The 25466-nt window shown below is 38.4% G+C and overlaps 1 protein-coding gene across 2 annotated transcripts; it reads left to right on the top strand.

Annotated features, from left to right (window-relative positions):
* Positions 1-962: 962 nt before the first annotated feature.
* HMGCR (3-hydroxy-3-methylglutaryl-CoA reductase) lies at positions 963-24526 on the top strand. 2 transcript variants are annotated; one of them, XM_036886069.2, is made up of 20 exons: positions 963-1095; positions 7360-7547; positions 7977-8088; positions 8343-8430; positions 9335-9419; positions 10323-10428; positions 12800-12906; positions 13013-13129; positions 13541-13701; positions 13813-14057; positions 14179-14357; positions 15332-15526; positions 15894-16052; positions 16200-16357; positions 19607-19712; positions 21505-21675; positions 21999-22139; positions 22222-22380; positions 22822-22976; positions 23123-24526. In XM_036886069.2, the coding sequence occupies exons 2-20, from the start codon at positions 7383-7385 to the stop codon at positions 23175-23177; spliced, it is 2664 nt and encodes an 887-aa protein (XP_036741964.1). In that variant the 5' UTR covers positions 963-1095; positions 7360-7382; the 3' UTR covers positions 23178-24526. The 2 variants fall into 2 exon arrangements, with proteins under 2 accessions (XP_036741964.1, XP_036741965.1); XM_036886070.2 differs by lacking the exon at positions 963-1095 and adding an exon at positions 1486-1504.
* The last annotated feature ends 940 nt before the right edge of the window (positions 24527-25466 follow it).

Below are 25466 nucleotides of genomic sequence, written 5' to 3'. Positions count from 1 at the left end.
GACTAGGCATATCCAGATTACACAAAAAGAACAAAAGCAGAGAGATAAAAAGGTACTGAGTGTACTGAAAAGAGGCCAGGTACTGAAATGTTGGGCTGACATAGGACACAGATAAGTATGAGAAACACTCGAGAAAGTGGGGTGGGGCCGTATTGGTGGTGTCAGATTCTTTAAACCGGTAGACAAGGAGCAACTCCTGATGGTTTGCGGCCAGACCTACAGAATAGCGGGACTGGCAGGTGGAAGCACCTAAAAGTGGAGAGACCAATTACGAGGCTACTGCACTATTTCAGGAAAGACTAAAAAGGTCTTGCAACAAGGGAGGACAGAGGGAATGCTGAAAAGACACCAGAGAGGCACATTTCGGAGAAAACCAGCAGTGTGTGACTAGAGCCCTGTACAGGAAGTAGGATGGGAAGTAGTGGGGGAACCCCCGTCACTAGAGCTATTTACAAGAATGGGTAAGTTACAGGAAGTATCGGGTTAGACTTCGGATACCGGTTTGCTTGGTTTGGGTTGCACCTCGCTGCTACCTTCCTTTTTTTATATCCCTCTTTTTTTCAGGGAGGACTCCCCTTCACTCCATCTCGCTCCATTAAGTAAGCTTTCTATCCTCAACCTGACCCTGCGTTTACCTTCACGCTCCAATTCCGCTTCCTCATATTGCTTCCCATAGAACTGTCACAGCCAGGATGGCCTGTAGACACCCCACCCTCCGGATCCCCTATCGCCTTCGCCTAGGCGGCTTCCATGCTTGCGCCCCCCAGGCTTTCCAACCAATAGGCAGGCCCTAGTTCTGGGACTCGCCTAGCTATTGGTTGGCCGAGCCATGGTGAGAGATGGTGCGGTGCCCCACCTCTGCACGGGCGAGAGCTGTGGGAGGTTGTTAAGGCGACCGTTCGTGACGTACCACCGTGAGGCCAAGCAGCCCTCAGATGATTGGCTAGACGATCGGACGATCCTTTCTTATTGGCCGCAGGCTCCCCCGGCTCAGAGTGTGCGCAAACCAACGTTCCTTCCGCTCCGCGTCTCCGTTGGCTGGAGACAGGCGGAGCGGCGCCCTCCCGCTTTGGTGGCGTTTAGTGAAGTCGGGAGGTGAGGTGGCGGTGGCCGCGAAGGGGGACCGGGGCTGCAGGGAGCGGGGCAGTGGTGGGTGAGAGCGGGATTGGGGCCCGTGTAGATGGCTGTTCTCAACCTCCCCCCGGCCAGGGAAGGTGCGGCCGGCAGCGCCCGCGAACCGTGCTGGGGAGCTGCGGGGCTACTTCGCTGCGGCCCGGCCCCCGGGGACTGCGAGGAGACGTCCTTGAGGCGGCCGGCCGAGCGGCGACTCGCATCCTCGCTGAGGAAGCCCGGAAGCCCGGCTGGGCCTGAGGGGCGGGCGGGCGGCCGGCTCCGCAGTGGCTGAAGTCACCTGCGGTGGACTGGCGGGGCGTCGCCGCGTCCGCCGGCTTAGTCCGGAGTAGGTAGTGTTGGCGGCGCGTTCACGATGATCGGGGCGGAAAAGGTGACCGGAAGGGTGATCTCGGTGCCGCTAGATTCGAAAAATGCTAGGGGGCCGTGGGCTGGCCCCGCAAGCCGCTCGCGGAGAGGACGCAAGAAGGGCTGTCAGGCACAGGAGGGCACGCTTGGGTGCTGCTGTTGGCCAGCACCTGACTGTGAAGTGATGGGAAGACCTCCGTAAATGCTGCCGACCGCCTCAGAGCCGCAGAGGAACCGTGATCTTAGTAGATGACTGGTTATTTCCAGGAGAAACGGGTTTAGAGGATGCGGAGTCCAGTGTAGGAACTCCCCAACGTCTTAAAAGGATTCTCCTTCTCTTTCTCCTCCTTGTCCCCCTCCGCCCCCCGAACTCTCCGCTTTTTTTTTCTCTAAGGGCGTAGTCTCCTTCGTGCTGATGTCCTTTAGTCCAGACCTTGTAGGTTTTTCGAAATTGACTGTATTTGGCTTTGTTTGGTTAGGGAAAACGTATTTTCGAGATTCCACTGTAAAACTGCCCATTTCTGCGGTAGGAAGGAGATTGATGTGCTCTGTCTTAAATGGTCGTTTGAAATATTACAGGGCTTGAGGACACACCTCCTTAGAGTTGGTCCTGAAAGGCCATACTAAATAATCGTGCATAATTTCAGCATTTCACAATGTAGTAATATATTTTTTGTTTGCCTGAATTAATATGCCTCTCCAATGTAATGTCTTATAGATGTAATCTATCTAGCAAAGGCCTGGAGTGTACTTCGGGGATAGACTTGATTTTGAGGGCCTGCTTTGTTGTACTGTATTTCCAGAATTTATGACAAACTTAGCAGTAAGGACAAATGGGAATTAGTAACATGAAGGTTAAAAAAATTCTGCATAGAGTGCATTGTTAACATATGAAAACGTGTGTGTGGCATGAGCATTTCAAGACACACACACACACACACACTTTATTCTTACATGATCTAAGACCATGGATAGATAACTACATCTATATCATTAGCTACTTAGATTGACCTATATGAAATAGCTATTTGAAATTTGACCTTTTTTACTGCTACAAAATAGCAGTTTCATATACTTCAATTTAATACATGTCTTTGTCAAAGAGGTAGCCTACAGTAGAATTGGACGTAGAATTCCTGATTTCCAGTGCAAGAATTTTGTTTTTCTTAGGTTACTAGGTTGAGCAGCAGAATAACAAATCCTGAGTTTTCGGAATTCAAAATGACCCAGTGGAAGACATGGTCATTGTCTTTAAAGAGACAAAACAGAGTAATTAATTTGAGAGCAGTGTAAGATAGGGTGTAATTAAAAGTGGAATCAAGTGCTGAATGGGAAGAATTAGAGTAGAATACCAGGTATCCTTTTCTGTGATTGGCTATGGTAGGTGGTTTCTGTAACATACTGCATTAGAGTTGGAGGATTCTATTGAATATAAATTACCTGTTCTTCTGAAGAATCTGTGAAATGTTTTCAGTCTGAATAAGCAAAGCATACATTGTCTATTTAAGCTGATCTTTTAAAGTAAAATTTTTTTTTATTGCAGCATGGCCTAAATATTGTCCATTGAATTTGGATATGCTGCCCTGTAGCCTGCCAGCACTACACTTGGAAATGCTGAGGAAGGTGGAAGACTGGATTCTATGGCATTTAAATGCTTTGCATAATCATAGGAAATGGGAAGGGTGTTCATGAGAAACGAGATTGTGCAAATTATGTTTACTGTTGACCCACCTTTTTACATTCAGCTGGTTACTCAGTTTGTATTTCCAAATAGGTGAGGTTCTCTGTGGGGATGGTTCACAGGATCACTGTGTGGTTCTTTTCCTGAATGTTGTAAAGATGACCTTATGCCTAGGAAAGACATGGAAAAGAACTGACAATGCTACCATGAAATCATTTTTTTAAATTTTGGTATCATTAATATACAATTACATGAGCAACACTGTGGTTACTAGATGCCCCCATTATCAAATCACCACCACATACCCCATTACAGTCACTTGCCCATCAGTGTAGTAAGACGCTATAGAATCACTACTTGTCTTCTCTGTGCTATACTGCCTTCCCTGTACCCCCCCTGCTACATTATGTGTACTAATCATAATGCCCCTTATTCCCCTTCTCCCTTCCCACCTGTGTCCCACCCCACCCCCCGCCCCCAGTCCCTTTCCCCTTGGTAACTGTTAGTCCATTCTTGGGTTCTGTGAGTCTGCTGCTATTTTGTTCCTTCAGTTTTTTCTTTGTTATACTCCACAGATGAGTGAAATCATTTGGCACTTGTCTGTCTCCGCCTGGCTTATTTCACTGAGCATAATCTCCTCTAACTTCATCCATGTTGTTGCAAATGGTAGGATTTGTTTTCTTATGGCTGACTAATACTCCATTGTGTATATGTACCAGATCTTTACCCATCCACTGATGGACACTTAGGTTACTTCCATTTCTTGGCTATTGTAAATAGTGCTGCGATAAACATAAGGGTGCATATGTCTTTTTGAGACTGGGAAACTGCATTCTTAGGGTAAATTCCTAGGAGTGGAATTCCTGGGTCAAATAGTATTTCTATTTTTAGTTTTTTGAGGAACCTGCATACTGCTTTCCACAATGGTTGAACTAGTTTACATTCCCACCAGCAGTGTAGGAGGGTTCCCCTTTCTCTGCATCCTCCCCAGCATTTGTTGTTCCTATTCTTTTATATGTTGGCCATCCTAATTGGTGTGAGGTGATATCTCATTGTGGTTTTAATTTGCATTTCTCTGATAGTGATGTGGAGCATCTTTTCATGTGCCTGTTGGCCATCTGAATTTCTTTGGAGAATTGTCTGTTCATATCCTCCGCCCATTTTTTAATAGGGTTGTTTGCTTTTTGGGTATTGAGGTGTATGAGTTCTTTATATATTTTGGATGTTAACCCCTTGTCAGTTATGTCATTTACAAATATCTTCTCCCACATGGTAGGATGCCTTTTTGTTCTGCTGATGGTGTCCTTTGCTGTACAGAAGCTTTTTAGCATGATGTAGTCCCATTTGTCTATTTTTGATTTTGTTTCCCTTTCCAGAGTAGATGCATTCAAGAAAAAGTTGCTCATGTTTTTATTCAAGAGATTTCTGCCTGTTTTCTTCTAAGAGTTTTATGATTTCATGACTTACATTCAGGTCTTTGATCTATTTGGAGTTTACTTCTGTGTATGGGGTTAGACAATAATCCAATTTCATTCTCTTGCATATAGCTGTCCAGTTTTGCCAACACCAGTTGTTGAAGAGGCTGTCATTTCCCCATTGTATATCCATGGCTCCTTTATCGTGTATTAATTGACCATATATGCTTGGGTTTATATCTGGGCTCTCTAGTCTGTTCCATTGGTCTATGGGTCTGTTCTTGTGCCAGTACCAAATTGTCTTGATTACTGTGGCTTTGTAGTAAAGCTTGAAGTCAGGGAACATAATTCCACCCCCCCTTTATTCTTCCTTCTCAGGATTGCTTTGGCTATTCGGGGTCTTTTGTGGTTCTACATGAATTTTAGAACTATTTACTCTAGTTGGTTGAAGAATGCTGCTGGTACTTTGATAGGGATTCATTGAATCCGTAGATTGCTTTGGGCAGGATGGCCATTTTGACAATATTAATTCTTCCTATCCAAGAGCACAGGCTGCTACCATGAAATAATTTTGAGGGACCACATAATGCACCTAATATGTAGTTAGGGTTAGTAATGCTAAACTGCTTTGACATCATATTGGAGTGCTTTAGCAGCTCAGATTTTAATTCAAGTGAATTCACTTTTTAATAATGAAGAATATGTTTACTTGATAGGGAATAATCTAAGTTGAAGGATTTTTGGGAGTGTTAGAAATAATTTTGACCTAATTTTGAAGTATGTTTTTAGAATCTATGAAATGTTTTCAGTCTGAATTATTCATTCATTTTCTGGAGCATTGATGGTAGTGTTACTTTTGACCAGTTTGCAGGATTTTTTTTTTTTTTTTAATTATAAAAAGGAAGTTGTGATAGAAGACCATTGTGAAAATCTAACCTCTTACGAGGCTTTCGGTTGTTGTGAAGTAGGGTTTCAAATATTTCAATACTTTAAGTATAAGTCCCTGCTAATTTAATAGAAAGTATTTTTGTTATTGTTCATTTGCCAGAATAGTGTATAAAATGCAGCTTCCCTTCCCCACCCCATCCCCTTTTAGTGTGTTCCTTGACTGCTGTTCATTCAGCCTTTAACTGGGGGCCTGAAAAGGGGGCAGTGATATCCCTATCTTTTTGACTTTAGTTTTTTTTCAAGATGTGTCAACAAAATGCATGCTACTCTAGTTTAAGAATTATTTTTAATTAAGCAGGTATTTGTTGAGCAACTGCTAGGTATGAGTGCAAGGTACTGGAGAATAAAGTGAGGAATAAGACTCAGGGAGGAAGGTTGAAAAAACGTGAATAAACACAGGCTAAGGCCTGTCACATTTGTATATCTTAGTGACTGCCAGACTTTTAAACTTGAGACCCACAGAAGGAAATACATGTTATACTGGAAGCCACTACACACACTTACATATGTATAATTTCATGAAACATAAAAGTTTCAAGAAATAATAGCTACTCATACTAATGTCTTACAGCTTTTTTCTCCTATTTTTATTAATGTTTGTTCTGAATCACAAAACTGATTTCATGAGCTAATTGATCCAGTGAAGGGTTGTGACCTGTAGTTGAAAACCAGATATCTAACCAGTGGCCTGGTGTGGTTGAAATATAGAAAATGTAGACTTATGCAGTGAGAGGTGATGCTTAGTGATTACATTGGTTCCTAAAAGCTACTCTTAATTCCTCTCCCATAACCCTTTAGGTGGATTAATTAGCTTTTTTCCCCTTAATTTGTTGCCTTTTTCTGTCTTCAATAAATGAATCACTTCCTTAGTTATTGTTATAAATACGGGATTTATTTGAATTCTTGCTAGTGTGTCAATCAGGTTTACTTTTTAAATGTTAATTTTAATTGCTTTTTATGAATAGTTAATATTGCTTTATCATAAGCATCAATTTCAGTGTAGGAAGTAAGGCTTGCCAGTTCCTGTATTAGAGACCATTGACTCTTACCAGATTTTTAAAAAATCAGAATATTAAAATTTATAGCATTTAGCTAGCAAATATGGGGAAGTTTGTTCATGGTAGTCATCAGATCAAAGTTACCTATATGTTCTGTTGGGAATTTTTGAATGCTATAGACATTTCCTTTAGCCTGCCATCCTCTTCCAGTACTGTTGTAGCATTTTGATTAGCTGTAAAAGTTTGGGAAAAGACTTTTCTGTGATGACAGCAACATTAGGAAGGTTTATTAAACATCATTTTGGCTAGTGACATTACACCATGTATTTTGGATGGAATGGGAAAGTGTAGGGAACCCTTGCCCTTGAGGAGCTTTATAAACTAAGATAATGATTTACAGGTGGACACTCAAGTAGATTTTCCTTGGTATTTACATTTTGCATAATTAGAATGTGGAGAATGAAGAGGTGCCTGTATGTGTCTTATATCAGGGTAATTAGAAAATAAATGTGAATAGTTGTTTTCTCACTTTGTTTTCAGCATTATTTTCTTTGGCTCAGATAATGTAAAGAGCTGAGATTTATTTGGTTTGATTTAAATGTAAGAAATAGCTGCTTTTAAGTTGGTTGCTAATGAATAAGAGAGGATTTGTTTTGTTAGTAAAGAAGTAATAACAGTTCTCTTAATTTTATAATCATTTTCCAGAATTATAAGGAACACTAATAGTATTATTCAGTGTATACAAAAGCAGAGTTTATAATATACTTTTCCATAAAAATCTTTTCCTAAAGATATAGTGAGCTGTATATTAAGTGTTTATACTTGATATTCTTTCCAGGACCCAAGGATTCTGTGGGTACAATGTTGTCAAGACTTTTCCGAATGCATGGCCTCTTTGTGGCCTCCCATCCCTGGGAAGTTATAGTGGGGACAGTGACACTGACCATCTGTATGATGTCCATGAACATGTTTACTGGTAATAGTAGGATCTGTGGTTGGAATTATGAGTGTCCAAAGTTTGAAGAGGTTTGTGAAGTTTTTTAAATTTGACATCAACTAAAGTAAATTGCATTTTCAGTTTCTAAACAGTGTCTCTTTTTAGAGACCTTATCAAAAAAAGTTATGAGTGAAAATCGTTTAGTATTTGTGAACTTGCCTCAGATTTCCATTTACTTTATAGTATGGAAATACACTGCAAATACTTTTCTTTTGCCTTTTCTGCATAAGTGAGTATAATTAACTTTGAGAAATACAGCTTTTTTAAGTGACTAACAGTGATTGACTTACACAGTGTTTAAAAATTGGATTTATTTTTGATTTGCATATTTAATACTTTTTAATACTATCATGACAGTATATAAAATAATGATGCATATAAAATAAAAATTGCTGTATTTGATTCCTTATTTTAAAAGCTAAATCTATTGGGATTTTTTTCCTCTCTCTTTCCCAAAGGATGTTTTGAGCAGTGACATTATAATTCTGACAATCACACGATGCATAGCAATCCTATATATTTACTTCCAGTTCCAGAATTTACGTCAACTTGGATCAAAATATATTTTGGGTAATCATTTTATATATTTCTTTGTGTACTATCAAATTTTTTATTTGCTTTGGAAATAACTTCGAAGTGTGTGTATTGCTTAAAGTGTGTTGCTTGCATTCAGCAGTCTTATTATTATTGGGAGTTAGACATTCTGATATTTGAGACCTTAATAATCTGGAGAAAACAGTATTTTTTTCAGAATATTGTATAGGACTACATGTTATTTGTGTAATAAAAGATGAAGTTTCTCAGTTTGAATTTTGTCATTTTAGGTATTGCTGGCCTCTTCACAATTTTCTCAAGTTTTGTATTCAGTACAGTTGTCATTCATTTTTTAGATAAAGAATTGACAGGCTTGAAGTAAGTATTTAAAGCATAAATATACTTTTTTTCAAAAATATTAAGTATTTTTCTTCATATTATAAAGTATTATATACATTTTTTAAAGTTTAAAGAAAATATGGGGAGAATTTTCATGTAATCATTTTGCTAATTTTAATAGCTGTTAACATTCTAGTATATATCCTTTCCCACTTTTTTATACTAAAATAAACTTCTGAGATATGATATATAGTGCTTTATAACTTCTTTATGTCTAATAATAGTTTATCAACATCTTTCTATGATCTTCATGCTAAGCTAAATTATTTGTAATGGCTACCTAGTCTGTATGAATATATTGTACTTCATTTGCTTAAACCTCTAGGATTAGATTGTTAGATTATTTAATTTCCTCTGTTACAACACTGATGAATGTCTTTGTAGTTAAATTTTTGTTCATATTCATAGTCATTTTCTTAGGATACATTCTTAGGACTGGGGCCTATATTCTCTTGGACTGTGGCTGTGCAAGTTTTTAGGACTTTTTGAAATCTGTTATTTCAAAAGCTGTTATTTGAAAGCTAATTTACTCTTGAGAAAGATATTTAGTTTATCCTTACACAAGTGGTGATTAATAGATAAAATTATATACTACATTTTTACCACATGTTAATTAGAGCAGGTATTTTTTCACTAACAATATTTTGCTATAAAATTATCAAAAGGTGTTTCTGTGTAAATATGTTTACATTTTTACTATTACAAATATTTTTAACATATCAAATGTCAAAGGAGCATGGGGTATACCTTTTGGGCTGCAAAAAGGTACACATACTAGAGGATCATACAGTGTATGGGGAAAAATACTTTGTCTTAGGAAGGATTTTTTAAGCCCTGTTTTTTCCTCTCTTAAATGTACCTGATCATCTTGGTTTTTTTCTAGTGAAGCTTTGCCCTTTTTCCTACTTTTGATTGACCTTTCCAGAGCAAGTGCACTAGCAAAGTTTGCCCTCAGTTCCAACTCACAGGTAAGTATTATTTTTAAGACATGGATGTTAATAGTATTCCTTTTTTTTTTTCAGTTTATTTATGTTAACAGGAAGGATTAATAGTTGACTGCAAACAGTTGTAAGTTTGTCAAGTCCTACAACTGGTCTTCCTAAGTGCTCTAGGATCTGTCTAATTTATCTAACAATTCAGTTATACTACCATAGCTCCTGGAAATTGGAATCTTTCCCATTTTCCTTTTTTGAAAGTTTCAGAAATTAAGGTAATAGGACTTTTTGATAAGGAAGAGTATCTACCTAGTGAAACACCAAATTACAGGACAGGGTCTAATGGAAAAGAGCCTCAGTGTAGATTTATTTCTAAGTCCCTTAGATTAATGTTAGCCTTATTCCCCATCTAAAGATTTTATTTTGGTGTTCATCAGTCACTTAAAAGAACCTGACATTTTTAACAGTCTTGCATCACAATATCTGAGTATAAACTAGCATATACTTCTGCCCTGCTTGTGTATTTGATGAATAGGTATGGTCATTTGAGCATGTTGACAAGGATATGATTTAGGTTTCATAATACTTAATTTAACATGGTCTTCAAAAATTTGCAACTGAGAACTGCTATTATTGGTAACCAAAACTAAAATATTGCAGGATTTAATTATATGGGATTTAAATGGCAGGATTAATGCACCACCTTGAAGGACTTGGTCCAAGAAATATTTCATTCATTGGAAAGGGAAAGTAGGGGACTGTATGTTTTTTGTTTACCCTTCTTTGCATCTGGAAAGCCTTAGTAGTCTTAACCATATTGTATTTGTTATTCTTTGCATAGTAAATTGGGTTTAGTAGAAGCCCTAGGATGCTGTCTAATGTTTTGAGAAGGTATTTTGTACCTTACCTCATTGATATGTTTGGTCTGTGTTCTAGGATGAAGTGAGGGAAAATATTGCTCGTGGAATGGCAATTTTAGGTCCCACATTCACTCTTGATGCTCTTGTGGAATGTCTTGTGATTGGAGTTGGTACCATGTCAGGTTTGTAAGCAGTCTTCAATATATTTTAAAATAAGTTTGTAAGTAAAGGGAAAAAAACATCTTGGATTGTACTGGTTACTCTTCAGCTCTGACTTGCCATCTATTTCTGTGTTCTACTCTTTCGATGACTTTCTATGGTGGTTTTGTTTTTAATCAAGATTTTATTTCAAGACTTCTCTGAAAAGCACCTTCTAGGCCCTGCTGTTGCCTAGACTAAACTGGTGACTTGGTTCCTTGTGTTTTAATTGTCATGTAGGAGACAGTGCAGGAGTTGGGAGTTAGATCTAACAGTGTGGTTGGGAAGGTTCAGACAGTACGCAAGTCCCAGCATTATCCTCAACACATATGTTTCTTCATCTTTAATTGGTAGTAGAAAATCAGATGTTAAATATTAAACAGAGGACCCCATTATGTAGGACAAAAACTATGGCATGGAAATTGGTAGAATTTATATGTCACGCACTTACTGAGGTTTCCTAATCACTGGGACTAGATTTTATGGCTTTCTTGTGAAGGCTTCACTTAGATAACTACCTTTCTAATGTATTTCCTGGTGCCTTAGTGCCCTCAATGAGGAGCTTCATTCTTTCAGAAGTAAATTAACTTTTAAGAGAGTAGCTGGTTGTCATTATTAGTTGAGGTCTCTTCACTAGGTAGTATATTAAATATCTAATATTTCTCCTAACCTTTTGAGGGTAAATGTATTATTTATTCCACTATTTAATCTGTCATTCAACAGTCTACTCTTTTGGATAGTTTTGAGTTTTGACAGATATAGTCATGGAATCACCACCCCAATCAAGCATACTTTTGATCAAGTGAAAACCTATGTGATTTTGTTCAAGCTTAAGAGTATGTAAGAAGATGAGGATTATTCAGGAACTGGTAGTGGGCCATGACACCAAGGGTTATTCATTTGAAACTGATGTGGAAAGTAGGTGATGAATTTCGGCATGAAAGGTCAGAGAAGTAGACAAAAGAAGTGATTATATTTGTAGTTGGCAAAGCCAGTTAGAAGACATTTACAGCTATGTGGAGGTGGAATAATAGGTATATACCTTTTGGTAGAAAAAAAATAACAACAGATTTAACACATCTTAACTAGGAAGTAATGCTTTGAAAAGCCAGTAAAAAAAAAAGTCTTAACTTCTTGGAAGTATATAGATTGGTGTTGTCTCTGTGTGTAGGAGCAGAGTGGCACTGAGAGACTATTTGGGGCTGGAGTAGGGAAGAATGCCTAGAGAGAACATCTGGTGATGATAGTAAGTGCTGTTGTGCAGAGGGAAGTAGTCAGCCAAATTTGAAAAGCATTGCTCAAGTATGATTTCAATGGTCTCAAGTTTGAAAAGATTATATCTGGCTACTATTCAAAATGTAGGTTGTTCATAATGCTTTTGTTGTTGTAGTTTTGCATTCTCTTGAATTTCCACATTTGAGAGTTTTGGTATAGAATTAAAAGATAACACAATGTGTGCTATTGTTCTATTAGTCAAATGATCTGTTACAATTCAGAAATAAAATATGTTGAGTTTTTTGTATTATTCCAGTTAGCAGTTTATATAGGAAAAGGGAGTACTTTTTAATTTATATTTCAAAACATTTTTATATTTAATATGAGTGACATCAGAAGTATGTTTTATATTCAAATTTATTTTTTAAGTTGAGGGAATAGGACTTGGTAATCTAAGGTCTTTTCTAGCTCTATAATTATGTTGCCTTCTATTTGAAAAGATTGTAAATGATACCTTAAACATTTTATAGTGGAAGGATTAATTTTGAATCTTTAGTTGCCTCTTTGCATTTATATCATTTTTCAAACAGATCAATGAAATTAACCAGAATTGTAAGAACATCAGTAGACACGACAGAGGTTATATTGAAATTAGAGTTCAGTAGTTCACATGAAATGAAATGGTACTTTATCAGGAATGGCATAACTGGCAATATGTTTTCCTTTTATAAAAAGGCCTTGGTCCACAGGTGAATTGCTTTTGTGGTAATGAGTGGGATTGGCTTAGTAGTATAACTGGGGTTTTGCTCCACTCAAATAGCCTTTCCTTGATATTCTTATCTCAAAACAATTACTGCTGTTTGATAAAAGGACATTATCAAATGGGTATGAAACACAGCAGCTGTGCCTGGCATTGTGATGTTGGTGACATGGGAGAGGGCAAGGTCTCTGCCGTGAGGGAGTTACTCCTCCTGTGCTCTCAGGTGTGCTAACCTGAGTTCCTGATTCTTTTAGTAGATGACAAAGAGCTCGGTATACTAGTGTATGTTCACATATTGTCAGCCTGTAGGAAAAGACCCTGTGGCATATGAAGCATCAAAAACACATACTTTACTAATTATATAATTTTTCTCCAACCAGGGGTGCGTCAGCTTGAAATTATGTGCTGCTTTGGATGCATGTCAGTTCTTGCCAACTACTTCGTGTTCATGACTTTCTTTCCAGCTTGTGTGTCCTTAGTTTTAGAGGTAAGAGCAGTTCTTACGGCATTAGAAGAGTAATATTTCTTCTATCAGTTCAGCTAAATAAAATCAATACTTTCAAATGTAACACTAACACTGACTTTCTTTGTAGCTTTCTCGGGAAAGCCGAGAGGGTCGTCCAATTTGGCAGCTCAGCCATTTTGCCCGAGTTTTAGAAGAAGAAGAAAATAAACCAAATCCTGTTACTCAGAGGGTTAAGATGATTATGGTAATTATATAGTTTTCTTTTCCTTTCAGTATCTTCAGTCCCAATGTCATATTCTGCTTTTCAGTTTTTTTTGTCCTTCCTGTTTTCTTTCTATACGGTTTGTCTCTTTCACTGTTCCTCTTTTTTTTTTTTTTTATTTGTTTCCTATTTCTTTGAGACTTCTGGTCTTCATTGGTTTCTCTCCCCTAAGCAGATTTTTCAATTTCCTCTGCTTTCTCTCTTTGAAAATCTGTTCTTTGGCATGTTTTCAGTAGTTCAGTGGGCCACTATAGTTAGTCACATAGCAAGCTTGGGGTGTTTTTTGCAGTAAAGGGAGGCCATGGAAAATAATGTTTGGTTCCAGTTACTATAAGGTTGAGAAGTTTAGGTTCCATTGATATGCAGAGAATAATTTTTAAAATTTTATTTCAGTCTCTAGGCCTGGTTCTTGTTCATGCTCACAGTCGTTGGATAGCTGATCCTTCTCCACAAAACAGTACAGCTGAAAACTCTAGGGTTTCTTTAGGATTGGATGAAAATGTGTCCAAGAGAATTGAACCGAGTGTTTCCTTCTGGCAATTTTATCTCTCTAAGTAAGTGACCCAAAATGTATACCAATCATAACACTCTATGCTACTAAAAGTTTAGGTTTTACCTTTTATATTTCTTAGTAATAACATTTTATTTTGCTTTTTTTAATTTAGAATGATCAGCATGGATATTGAACAAGTTATTACCCTAAGTCTAGCTCTCCTTCTGGCTGTCAAGTACATCTTCTTTGAACAAGCCGAGACAGAATCTACACTATCATTAAAAAACCCTATCACATCTCCTGTAGTGACCCAAAAGAAAGTCTCAGGTGATTGTTGTAGACGTGAACCTATACTGGTCAGAAATAACCAGAAATTCCATGCAATGGAGGATGAGATGATAAACAGAGAAAGAAAAGGTGATTTCTTATTCTCTATTCCCTTCATTTTCCATTCTTCCAATGCTGAGTTTCAAGAAGTTGAGTCTGTTTAAAACTTATGTTCAGTGTTACAAGATTTTTTTTTTTATCTCTTGAACAGTTGAGGTTATAAAACCCTTAGTGGCAGAAACTGACAGTGCAAGCAGAGCTATGTTTGTGGTTGGTAACTCCTCCTTACTTGATACTTCACCGGAACTAGACACACAGGAACGTGAAATTGAACTTCCCACAGAGCCTCGGTCTAATGAAGAATGTCTGCAGATACTTGGGAATGCAGAGGTGAGGAAAACAAAATAAACTCAAGCTTGGTGTGTTCCTTAAGAAAAGGAGTTTTTTTTATTAAAAGAAAGAAGTTACAGCTACTGAGTATCTACTGAGTTCCAGGCACTGTGTTGCATGGTTTACAGGTACTGGTCTTATTTGTTTCCCAACTACCTTGTGAGATAGGTGCAATTATCTCCGTTTTTCAGATGAGAAAGCTGAGGCTCCAGGAATCTTAAGTATTCCCCAAACTAAGATCCCTAGGAAATGGTTAAGCTGGGATCAAGAATCAGTGCTCTTTCTACTTTATTACTGTTTCTCAAAGAGATGAGCAACTATTGTATTGTGTGTTCTGAGGCGTAGAAAAGGCTTAACACAGAAATGAACTTAAACAGAAGGAAGCTTTTTTGGTTTTAAAATAAGCATGGTGCTCATGAGGAAGCTTGTTTTCGTTTGACATTTGAACAGGGTGTTCTACTTACATGTTCATGAGTCCAGTCATGCTTTAGTGTGAATATTGTGTTCATCCATATCTGCTTGATCTGATACATTCTTAATTTATGTGCCTATGAATGAGAGTAGAGTTGAGTTTGTTTTTCTTTATCACTTTTCCTCTTTCCTATTAACATGTGTACCACTATCTCAACTCTCTTGCTGTATACAGAGTTAGAAAAACTTAACAGGCTGGGTGTCAGTCTTAATTATGAAATTTTTTCTTCTATAAATTTCACTTGCAAAATTTAGTGTTTTGGTCTTACTATTTGTTTAGTTTTCACATATTGTTAAAGAATTTTCTTTCATTTTGATATTCTTACTTATAGTCAAATCATGTCCACAGTCTTTGGGTTTCTTCTTAAAGTCCTTGGGTTTTAGTTCTATTGAGAACATTGTTTGTATTAAAACGATTTATTTATTCTGAAGAATAAGTACAGTTCCTTAAGTCCTTTTTGTCATCTTTATCCCTCAACCTGCTTCCTTTTTTCTTTTTTCAGAAAGGTACAAAATTCCTTAGTGATGCTGAGGTCATCCAATTAGTCGATGCTAAGCATATTGCAGCTTACAAATTGGAAACTCTGATGGAAACCCACGAACGAGGTGTTTCTATTCGCCGACAGTTACTTTCCAAAAAACTTCCAGAGCCTTCTTCTCTCCAGTATCTACCTTACAGGGACTATAATTACTCCTTGGTATGTTATTTTCTTGATTTGACGTTTGCTTTGTAGCTTTTGAGTCTTGTAGCTTAATCTTTAGCTTTATAGTCTTTTTCTTAACTAGCCTTTTATATGTACATGGTTTTATAAAACACTTCCCTTTTTAAGTCATTTTACTGTAATTTTGTATACTGCTTATGATAGAGGTCATAGAAATTCAAAATATTTTCCTGATGTTTATAGTCATTACAGTTCTGATATTTTAAATACTTTTAAATTATACATTTAAAATTTTGTTGAAAAATATATACTAAAAGTTTAAGTTTAAAGAAAGTTAATTAAGGACAAGGGCATTGCATTTTGCAAAATAGATTTTCACTTGGCACCTGACTTTACCTTTTAGGTAATGGGAGCTTGTTGTGAGAATGTTATTGGATATATGCCCATTCCTGTTGGAGTGGCAGGACCTCTGTGCTTGGATGGAAAAGAATTTCAGGTTCCAATGGCAACAACAGAAGGTTGTCTTGTGGCCAGCACTAATAGAGGCTGCAGAGCAATAGGTGTAAGTTGACATTTATATATTCACCCTGTTTTAAGGTAAACCCTGGAACAGACAATGAGAAGAGATTTGGGGACAATCAGGGACACCTTTGGGGATAAGCAGAAGTGTTTTGGGTTAATGTGTACTTCTGTAACATACCCTCCATAGCTTGGTGGAGGTGCCAGCAGCCGAATCCTTGCAGATGGGATGACGCGTGGCCCAGTGGTACGTCTTCCCCGTGCTTGTGACTCCGCAGAAGTGAAGGCCTGGCTTGAGACATCTGAAGGGTTTACCATCATAAAGGAGGCATTTGACAGTACCAGCAGGTGTGTGTGTTGGCTGGGGTGAGGGGTTGCATATGCATTTATTTATTAGAACGAATGATATCTTCTGTTATTGCTAAACATAACTATTAACATAACATCTTTTTAAAAAATTAATTAATTTTGTTGTCATTAATCTACAATTACATGAAGAGTATTATGTTTACTAGGGTCCCCCCTTCACCAAATCCCCCCCACAAACCCCATTACAGTACTGTCTATCAGTGTACTAAGATGCTGTAGAATCACTACTTGTCTTCTCTGTGTTGCACAGCCCTCCCCATGCCCCCCCCACATTATACATGCTAATCGTAATGTCCCCTTTCTTTTTCCCCACCCTTATCCCTCCCTTCTCTCCCTTTCTCCCCAGTCTCTTTCTTTCCCTTTGGTAACTTAGTCCATTCTTAGGTTCTGTGATTCTGCTGCTGTTTTGTTCCTTCAGTCTTTCTTTGTTCCTATAGTCTTTGGGTTTGAGGTGAGTCTCTTGTAAGCAGCATAGAGATGGATCTTGCTTTTTTATCCATTCTATTATTCTGTGTCTTTTGATTGGTGCATTCAGTCCATTTACATTTAGGGTGATTATTGAAAGATATGTACTTATTGCCATTGCACGCTTTAGATTCGTGGTTGCCATAGGCTCAAGGTTAGCTTCTTTAGTATCTTACTGTGTAATTTAACTCACTTATTGAGCTATTTTAAACACTGTCTGGTCATTCTTTATTTTTCTCCCTCTTATTCCTCCTCCTCCACTCTTTATATGTTGGTTGTTTTATTCTGTGCTCTTTTGTGCTTCCTTTAACTGCTTTTGTGGGTAGTTGATTTCATATTTTGCCTTTAGTTAGTATTTAGTTGGTCTACTTTCTTTGCTGTGATTTTATTTTCTCTGGTGACATCTATTTAGTCTTAGAAGTGCTCCCATCTAGAGCAGTCCCTCTAAAATACCCTGTAGAGGTGGTTTGTGGGAGACAAATTCCCTCAACTTTTGCTTGTCTGGGAATTGTTTAATCCCTCCTTCATATTTAAATGATAGTCGTGCTGGATACAGTATTCTTGGTTCAAGGCCCTTCTGTTTCATTGCATTAAATACATCATGCCATTCTCTTCTGGCCTGTAAGGTTTCTGTTGAGAAGTCTGATGATAGCCTTATGGGTTTCCTGATGGGTTTTCCTTTGTAGGTGACCTTTTTCCTCTCTCTAGCTGCTTTTAAAACTCTGTCCTTGTCCTTGATCTTTGCCATTTTAATTATTATGTGTCTTGGTGTTGTCCTCCTTGGGTCCTTTCTGTTGGGAGTTCTGTACACTTCCATGGTCTGATAGATTATTTCCTCCCCCAGTTTGGGGAAGTTTTCAGCAATTATTTCTTCAAATACTTACTCTTTCTATCCCTTTCTCTCTCTCTTCTTCTTCTGGTACCCCTATAATGCAGATATTGTTCCTTTTGGATTGGTCACAGAGTTCTCTTAATATTGTTTCATTCCTGGAGGTCCTTTTATCTCTCTCTGCGCCAGCTTCTATGCGTTCTTGTTCTCTGGTTTCTATTCCATCAATGGCCTCTTGCATCTTATCCATTGTGTTTATAAATCCTTCCAGAGATTGTTTCATTTCTGTAATCTCCCTCCGGACTTCATCCCTTAGCTCTTGCATATTTCTCTGAAGCTCCATCAGCATGGTTATGAGCTTTATTTTTAATTCTTTTTCAGCAAGACTGGTTAGGTCTATCTCCTTCTCAGGGTTTGCCTCTGTGATCTTCGTCTGTATCAATTTCTTCTGCCTTTTCACGGGGATAGATATATTTGTGGGGAGCTGGCGCGTGTGTTGGGTAAGAGAAAGTCCCTGCTTGCCAGTTTATGGTCTTCCTCTCCTGGGAGAACAGCGGCCTCTAGCGGCTTGTGCTGGGCAGCTGCATGCAGACGGGGCCTCTGATCTTGCCCGGCTGCTATGGAGTTTATTTAGCTCTGCAGTTGCTGTGGGTGTGGCCTGCCTCAGGCTGCCACTCCAATATGGCGGAGCCGCGTCGGAGGGGGAACAGGTGGGAGGCTGTTTATCGCGGTGAGGGGCCTACCTATGACCTGTGCTGCGGGGGTTCAGACGCCCAGAGTTCCCCGGGATTTGCAGCTGCTGGGCTAAGTGTCCCAGGGCGCTTCCGTGCAGCTGTGGGGTCCCTGTCCCTTTAAGACTTTCAAAAAGCACTCGCTTTTCTTTGTCCCGGGTGCGCCGGTTGTGGGGACCCGCTCACAGGTCTTACTGTCCTGTTTCCCTAGTTTCCAGCACCCCATGCACGCACTGTGTGTTTGCGCTCCGGTGTGGATGGCTAGGGCTGGGTGATTAGCAGTCCTGGGCTCCCTCTCCCTCCCTGCTCCAACTCCTCTCCTCCCGCCGGGAGCTGGGGTGAGGGGTGCTCGGGTCCCGCCGGGCTGCGGCTTGTATCTTACCCCCTTCGCGAGGTGCTGGGTTCTTGTGGGTGTGGATGTAGTCTGGCTCTTGTCCTGTGTCTTCTGGTCTCTCTTTTAGGATTAGTTGTATTTGTTGTATTTTCAAAAATATATATGGTTTTGGGAGGAGATTTACGCTGCTCTACTCACGCCGCCATCTTGTTTCTCTCTCTTTTAACATAACATCTTAACATTGCCTGCTTAAGATGACAACAAAATATCAACTTAAAATCTATCCATTCACAATTAGTAATATTAATGCTTGGTTTGGGGAGCGGGCGGGCAGGGGGCAGAATATTGACCCAAATGAATACCTCTTTTGAAGGAAACTAGGAAAAAATAGTGTGAGCTAGTAAATTGGTGTGCTGATTTTACAAGGTTTACTTTGATTAGACTACTACTTTGCCCAGTAGAGTTTTGACTTAGAATTGCTTTAGGGTAGAAATGCCTGAGAAAAAAGATGTTCTAAGCAGGATAAAAGTAAGTATTAGTAGATTTACTTTGAATACAGAAAATTAAATTTATAAAGCAGCACAATCAATATAAATGATAACCCCAGTATAGTTCACGGATACATGCTGGTTTTTATTTGGACTTCTAAAGTTTGTCTATGATGAAATGACTGTCTGTAGCCTTCCCTTCTTGTACCATGTAAGAATGAGAAGTTGAAATAGTATTTTGACATAATATTTAAAGAAGATAATATATGTAATTAGTAATCTTCATGAGCTTTCCCTTATGTGTAAAATGAACCAACTGAACTAGATTTTAAGATAACTTTCATCTTAAAAAATAAATACCTTTGCCTCTCTTGTTTACAGGTTTGCACGACTACAGAAACTTCATATGAGTGTGGCTGGACGCAACCTTTATATCCGTTTCCAGTCTAGGTCAGGTGATGCCATGGGGATGAACATGATTTCGAAGGTGAGCATAGATAGACTGTAACAGAACTTGCCAGAGTGATTGCGGGGAGGGAGGACTGGGTGTCAGGGAGACTGGAGTGGGGGATGCTTTTTCTACTGTGTGCCCTCCTGTGCTTTTGAATTTTGTACATGTACATACACTACTTTTGGTTAAAAGATTTTTTTGAAAGGTAAATACTGGTTCATGTAACTCATGTTATATAAGTCAGGCATTTGTTGGTGTTGTTTGTATTTGATATATTTAATTTGACTTGGCATTATACATGTTCTGGGTCTACTCTAACCCAATCTAAATGGAACCTACATTAAAGAATCTTTGGGTTAGTACATCTAAACTTTGTCCTACAAACCTTGAACGCTGGCCACTTCCAGAGACTTCAAGACTTAATTTAAAATGGCAACTTTATATGTATAGCCCATTTATTTTAATTATCTCCTTATAAGAAGATTGTATATGGTTTACATTTTATTCTACTGATATTTGTTATTTCTAGACACAGATGTAAAGTAAAATGTTAATTTCAGTAAGGCTAGCAAAATTTATTTTGTGGCTTACCTGTTTTTAAGGGCAATTCAGAAAGAGAGAGGATAATGGCTAAATGCATATTGTCTATAAACAGCATAGGGGTTCCTCAAAAAATTAGAAACAACTACTATGATCCAGCAACTCTACTTTTGGGAATATACCCAAAAGAATTGAAAGCAGGGTCTCAAAGAGATATTTGTATACCTGTGTACAATATCTAGCAGTATTATTATTCACAACATAGCAGCAGTATTATTCACAACAGCCAAATGATAGGAGTCCAAGTGTCCATCAACAGATGAATGGATAAATACAATGTGGTGTGTGCACATAATGCAATATTACTCAACCCTGAAAAGAAAGGAAATCTGACACATGCTGAATGTGATGAACCCTAAGGTTCTCTTACTCAGTGGAATAATCTGGTCACACACAAAAAAAATACTGTGTGATTCCCACTTATGTAAATTGAACTTATGTACGTGGATTAGTTAAATGCATAGAGACAGAAAGGAGAATGGTGGTTGCCAGGGACTAAGGAGACAGAAGAATGGGGAATTGTTTAATGGATATAGATTTGTTTTGCAAGATGAAAAAAGATAGATTTACAGCAAGATGAATGTAATTCACACTACCATATACTTCGAAGAAATTGAGATGGTAAATTCTGTGTTATGTGTTTTGTCATAATTAAAAAAGTTTTTAATTGCCAATAAGTACATTTTGGGGTATTGAGGTGAGTTATTACTTGAAATAATTTCATTTGATAGGGAGTTTTTTTTTTTATGTAATGTAAATACCAACGACTTGCTCATTAACAAGTCTGACTTTTCTTCACAGGCTTGTTAACTTGGGCTTTTGGGTAACTGTTTAATAACTAGAAGAGGGAATTTATCACATGTTGATCATGGGTTGAATTAATCCCCAGTGATGTCCCCAGTGATATGAATATGAGTCTCATTGAGTATTTTTTAATCTCACCATATTCTTATCTACATCTTATTTATCAGTGACTACAGAGAACTTTGTTTTCACAGCTAAAAAGAAACATGTTATCTGGCTGAGAAATTAGTCATTGTCATGGTTAATAAAACAGCTATTACTTTTGTGCTCAGTTTCCTTGAAGTATAGTTATTTTATTTAGAAATAGAAGGTTATCATTATAGTTGTTATATTTAGAAGTTCAGAAGTATTATTAATTAGATGCAAACAAAGCGTAATCTGTAAGTAACTTGTGCATTGTAATTTTTGTTTGTTTGTTTAATAGGGTACAGAGAAAGCACTTTTGAAACTTCATGAATACTTCCCTGAAATGCAGATTCTAGCAGTCAGCGGTAATTATTGTACTGACAAGAAACCTGCTGCTGTAAATTGGATAGAGGGAAGAGGAAAGTCTGTTGTTTGTGAAGCTGTCATTCCAGCCAAGGTTGTTAGAGAAGTGAGTGGATGAATATTTTATTTTGTTAATCTTTAATTGGATTTAAAAATCGCAGAAAGGAATATTGACATTCTAAGTAAAGTTTAATATATGGTTGTGTATTTTACGTTAACGATGACTGTGGTATCATATCTTGCCCATCTGTCTGTGTGTGGCAGTCTCAGGAACAAAATTTACCGGTACTCTTTTTATTGAGGACAGGACTTAAATGGGGCCGTATCTAAATTCTCCTGTTTTCTAGAGGCACAGATAGATAGGTGTGGGTAGCACAACCCTAAATTTTCTGGGGGAAGATATAAAATGTGCACAACTCTGTTTTCTAGGTATTAAAGACAACTACAGAAGCTATGATTGAGGTCAACATTAACAAGAATCTGGTGGGCTCTGCCATGGCCGGAAGTATTGGCGGGTACAATGCCCACGCGGCAAACATTGTAACTGCCATCTACATTGCCTGTGGACAGGTGAGGGCTTCAGCCTCTGCTCTTCTCATTTGTTGCTTTAAGTGAGAGAAGTTTTATAGTTTTCCTTTTTTTTTCCCCCTAGGATGCGGCACAGAATGTCAGTAGTTCAAACTGTATTACCTTAATAGAAGCAAGTGGTCCCACAAATGAAGATCTATATATCAGTTGCACCATGCCATCTATAGAAATAGGAACTGTGGGTGGTGGGACCAACCTGCTCCCTCAGCAAGCCTGTTTGCAGGTATGGCACATCAGGCAGAGTCCAGTGACCTCAGGCCTCAGTCTGACTTGCTGGGATTCTCTGTATTTCTACCTGACACTTCTCACCCTCTCTCTATCTTAGCTGGTCTTCCCATTCTTTTGTTTCCATCAGCCTAATCCAGTGTGTCCAAGTAAGCATGTTCAGGCATACGCTTAGATAATTGAGAAAGTAGATTAAGACAGCAAATGAACATTCATCTACTCTGAGTGCCCCGCTAGCCAGGCTGTGGATGTTATGTTAACTGTCACACAGACAGTATGTATACATTGTCAGTACTGGCTGTCAGATCTTGGAAATTAGTACTTCCAGTGTAGTCTAGTTCTTTCTGTTGCCATTGTTGTTGCCCTTATTTTAGTTGATTGAGTTGGAAGTGTTGCCATGACTTTAAAGGTGAATCCTGCTGTGTCTCCCTGGCTGCAGATGCTAGGTGTTCAAGGAGCTTGCAAAGACAACCCTGGGGAAAATGCCCGGCAGCTGGCCAGAATTGTGTGTGGTACAGTAATGGCTGGGGAACTGTCCCTTGTGGCAGCTTTGGCAGCAGGACATCTTGTCAAAAGTCACATGATTCACAACAGGTAAGACTTAGAGATTTATTTAACATCTTTTCCCTATACTTAAAATATGCCCTCTAAAATCCTACCACTCAGCTGACAATAGTCCTAACTTAAAATCTACATTCTTGTTATTTTACATATCTCCACTTTGTCTTTTTTTGCTGTAGGTCAAAGATAAATTTACAAGACCTCCAAGGAACTTGTACTAAGAAGGCAGCTTGAATAGCCTGACCTTTCTGAACTGAAACACAAGCATTAGGTTCTAAAGGACTAACATAAAATATGTGAATTAAAAAAGCTCAATGCACAATGTATGTTGAGGATGAATAGATGTGGTCTGTGAGACAACTCGTTTTGGCCCTTTCAGAAAGGTCTGTGGGGCTTCTTCAACGCCAAGTCCTCAGGTCTGAGAGCAGTTTAGTGCTTTTCATGCTGTGCTCTGCAGAGACCTCCATATGGATTTATACAGCTCACTTCTGAGGAGAATACAGACTGGAAAGAAGTGTTTTTTCGTGCTGAAATGTATGGAGATGATGATCAGTGTGAGATTTACCCTTTCTGCTCCCCCCTCCCGGTTGAAATGGATTTTTAAATTACAGTGTAGCTGACAAAACTGATTTCATAGTTAATTTATTAAATCTGGGTTGTAGAACTCTTAAGAAATAAGATTATTTTTTGTAAATGAATACTTCATTTGGTGCTGGTCTAGTTTAATTTCTTTTTGGGGTAGCCCAACATGATTCTTCAGAAGGGGACCTGCTTTCTTCAAGGGAAGAATTATTCTTATTCCCAAACTACTAGATAATATGCGAAGCAGTGCTAAATAGTCTCTGTCAAAAAAACAAATCACTGCATTTTTCTTTGCAGGCTGTTTGTTCAGAGGCTTCTTGCCCAAATACAAAGGTTTGTCTAGATTGGCTCTATCTTCAGCCTAAGAAAAAGTTCTGTGCTCTTTACTAAAGATATGAGAGCTCTAAATGCTGAGACAAAAAAGACTGTTTGTTTATCAAGAACAAGTCTGTCACCTCTCAGAATTCATAGTGTAGAAAAAACAGATTTGAAAGAAAAATAGCATTTCCTTAAGCCAACTTTAATTTTTTAAAAGACTTAAATTTACTTAGCTGGAAAATCTAGGTAGTTTTTTGTAAAGAACTATCAAATCTGTATATGTTGTAATAAAGGCTTCTTATGCTAGGAGTTTATTGAAGGTGTTTTAAGAAACAAATAAAAATCAACTTGTATACTGACAAAAACACACTAAGTTTGGGCCAGAGAAGGTAGTGGTCTTTAATGTTTGTCCAGGAAACCTGGCTTGCTTGTTGAGCCTGGTGAAAGGAGTCTTGGCTTTCAGAGCCAGTAGAGGTGCAACGTGAATGGCCGTGGAGGAGTACACCTTGTTCCTGTGGCCAGGAGGTTGGTGAGGTTGGTGACTGCAATGTTCACTCGGGGCTCTTTGATGGATCCATAAAAGCTCTTAAGCTTCCTCAGGGGGTCAGCAGAGTTGTTGAATCTTAAATTTTTTTTAATGTGTAAGTTTTGTATAAATAATAAAGAACTCATTTTGTATTACATCTGATGCTTCAAATACTGGTCTTAGAGAAGATGGACTCTGAAAAACATTCCAGTAATGCTGTGGCAGCATGAACAGCCTCTTGAGTGGTTGTGTCTGTAGTGTCGAAGACTAACCTTTTCTGTTGAGTGTAAAGTTTAAATTGCTTCTGTTGTGACTTTTCAACCAGTGACTTATTTATTTGCACTTTTCACGGAAGTGGCGGTGAAAAGTACATTGAGTTTTCATTTTGGTGACTGCAACCAGTTTTGTCTTGCTAAATTAATGTTTTGTACAATTTACTACATTGTATACATTTTGTTAATACCTTTTTTCCAGTCCAGTAAATTATGAAAAGGAAGTTAATACTGGTAAGTGTAAGCAGTAACCTTTTTTGTTTGGACCAGTGCTAGGCCGGTAGCCTGGCAACTTGAAAAGTCTAGCCAGAGTGCTAACCTACAATTCATGCTAGGTGTCGCATGACCATTTATTATTCTCCAATTCTACAACATTAATGGCAAGCTGGTGTTGTATGTGCACTAAAATTGCCTTCCTTATAAAGAGAGTTTTGAACTCTAGGGGTTGTGGAGGTTACTTTAGAGGAATAAGGCATGAAGATTGAGCAGTCAAAACCAAATGACCATTGCCGGTGTGCATTTAAGCTCTGTCAGCTGAATGCCAGAGTACAGTTTAGTCTAACTGAAGTTGTCCTCTTTAAAAGCTGATTCCCATTTATTTGCAACTACTGACTATACTTCTGTAGTTCAAGGTGGAAAGGGGTGTATAAGCCAGCAAGAACCAAGGCCCAGATATGGGAAAATCAGTTTGTATTTTTCTCCTAAAATGGCATGATCACTTGTATGGTTGGCCCCCTCTGGAGTGGAGCAGGCTGGACAATAGACAGTCCATTTCATCCCCTTTTCTACTTGGGGAATTTGATGAGCAGTGAGGTGCATGTAGCA

The sequence above is a fragment of the Manis pentadactyla genome, chromosome 2 (genome assembly GCF_030020395.1).
Source record: "Manis pentadactyla isolate mManPen7 chromosome 2, mManPen7.hap1, whole genome shotgun sequence".
NCBI classification, from domain to species: Eukaryota; Metazoa; Chordata; class Mammalia; order Pholidota; family Manidae; genus Manis; species Manis pentadactyla.
This window is presented reverse-complemented; position numbering and strand designations above follow the sequence as displayed.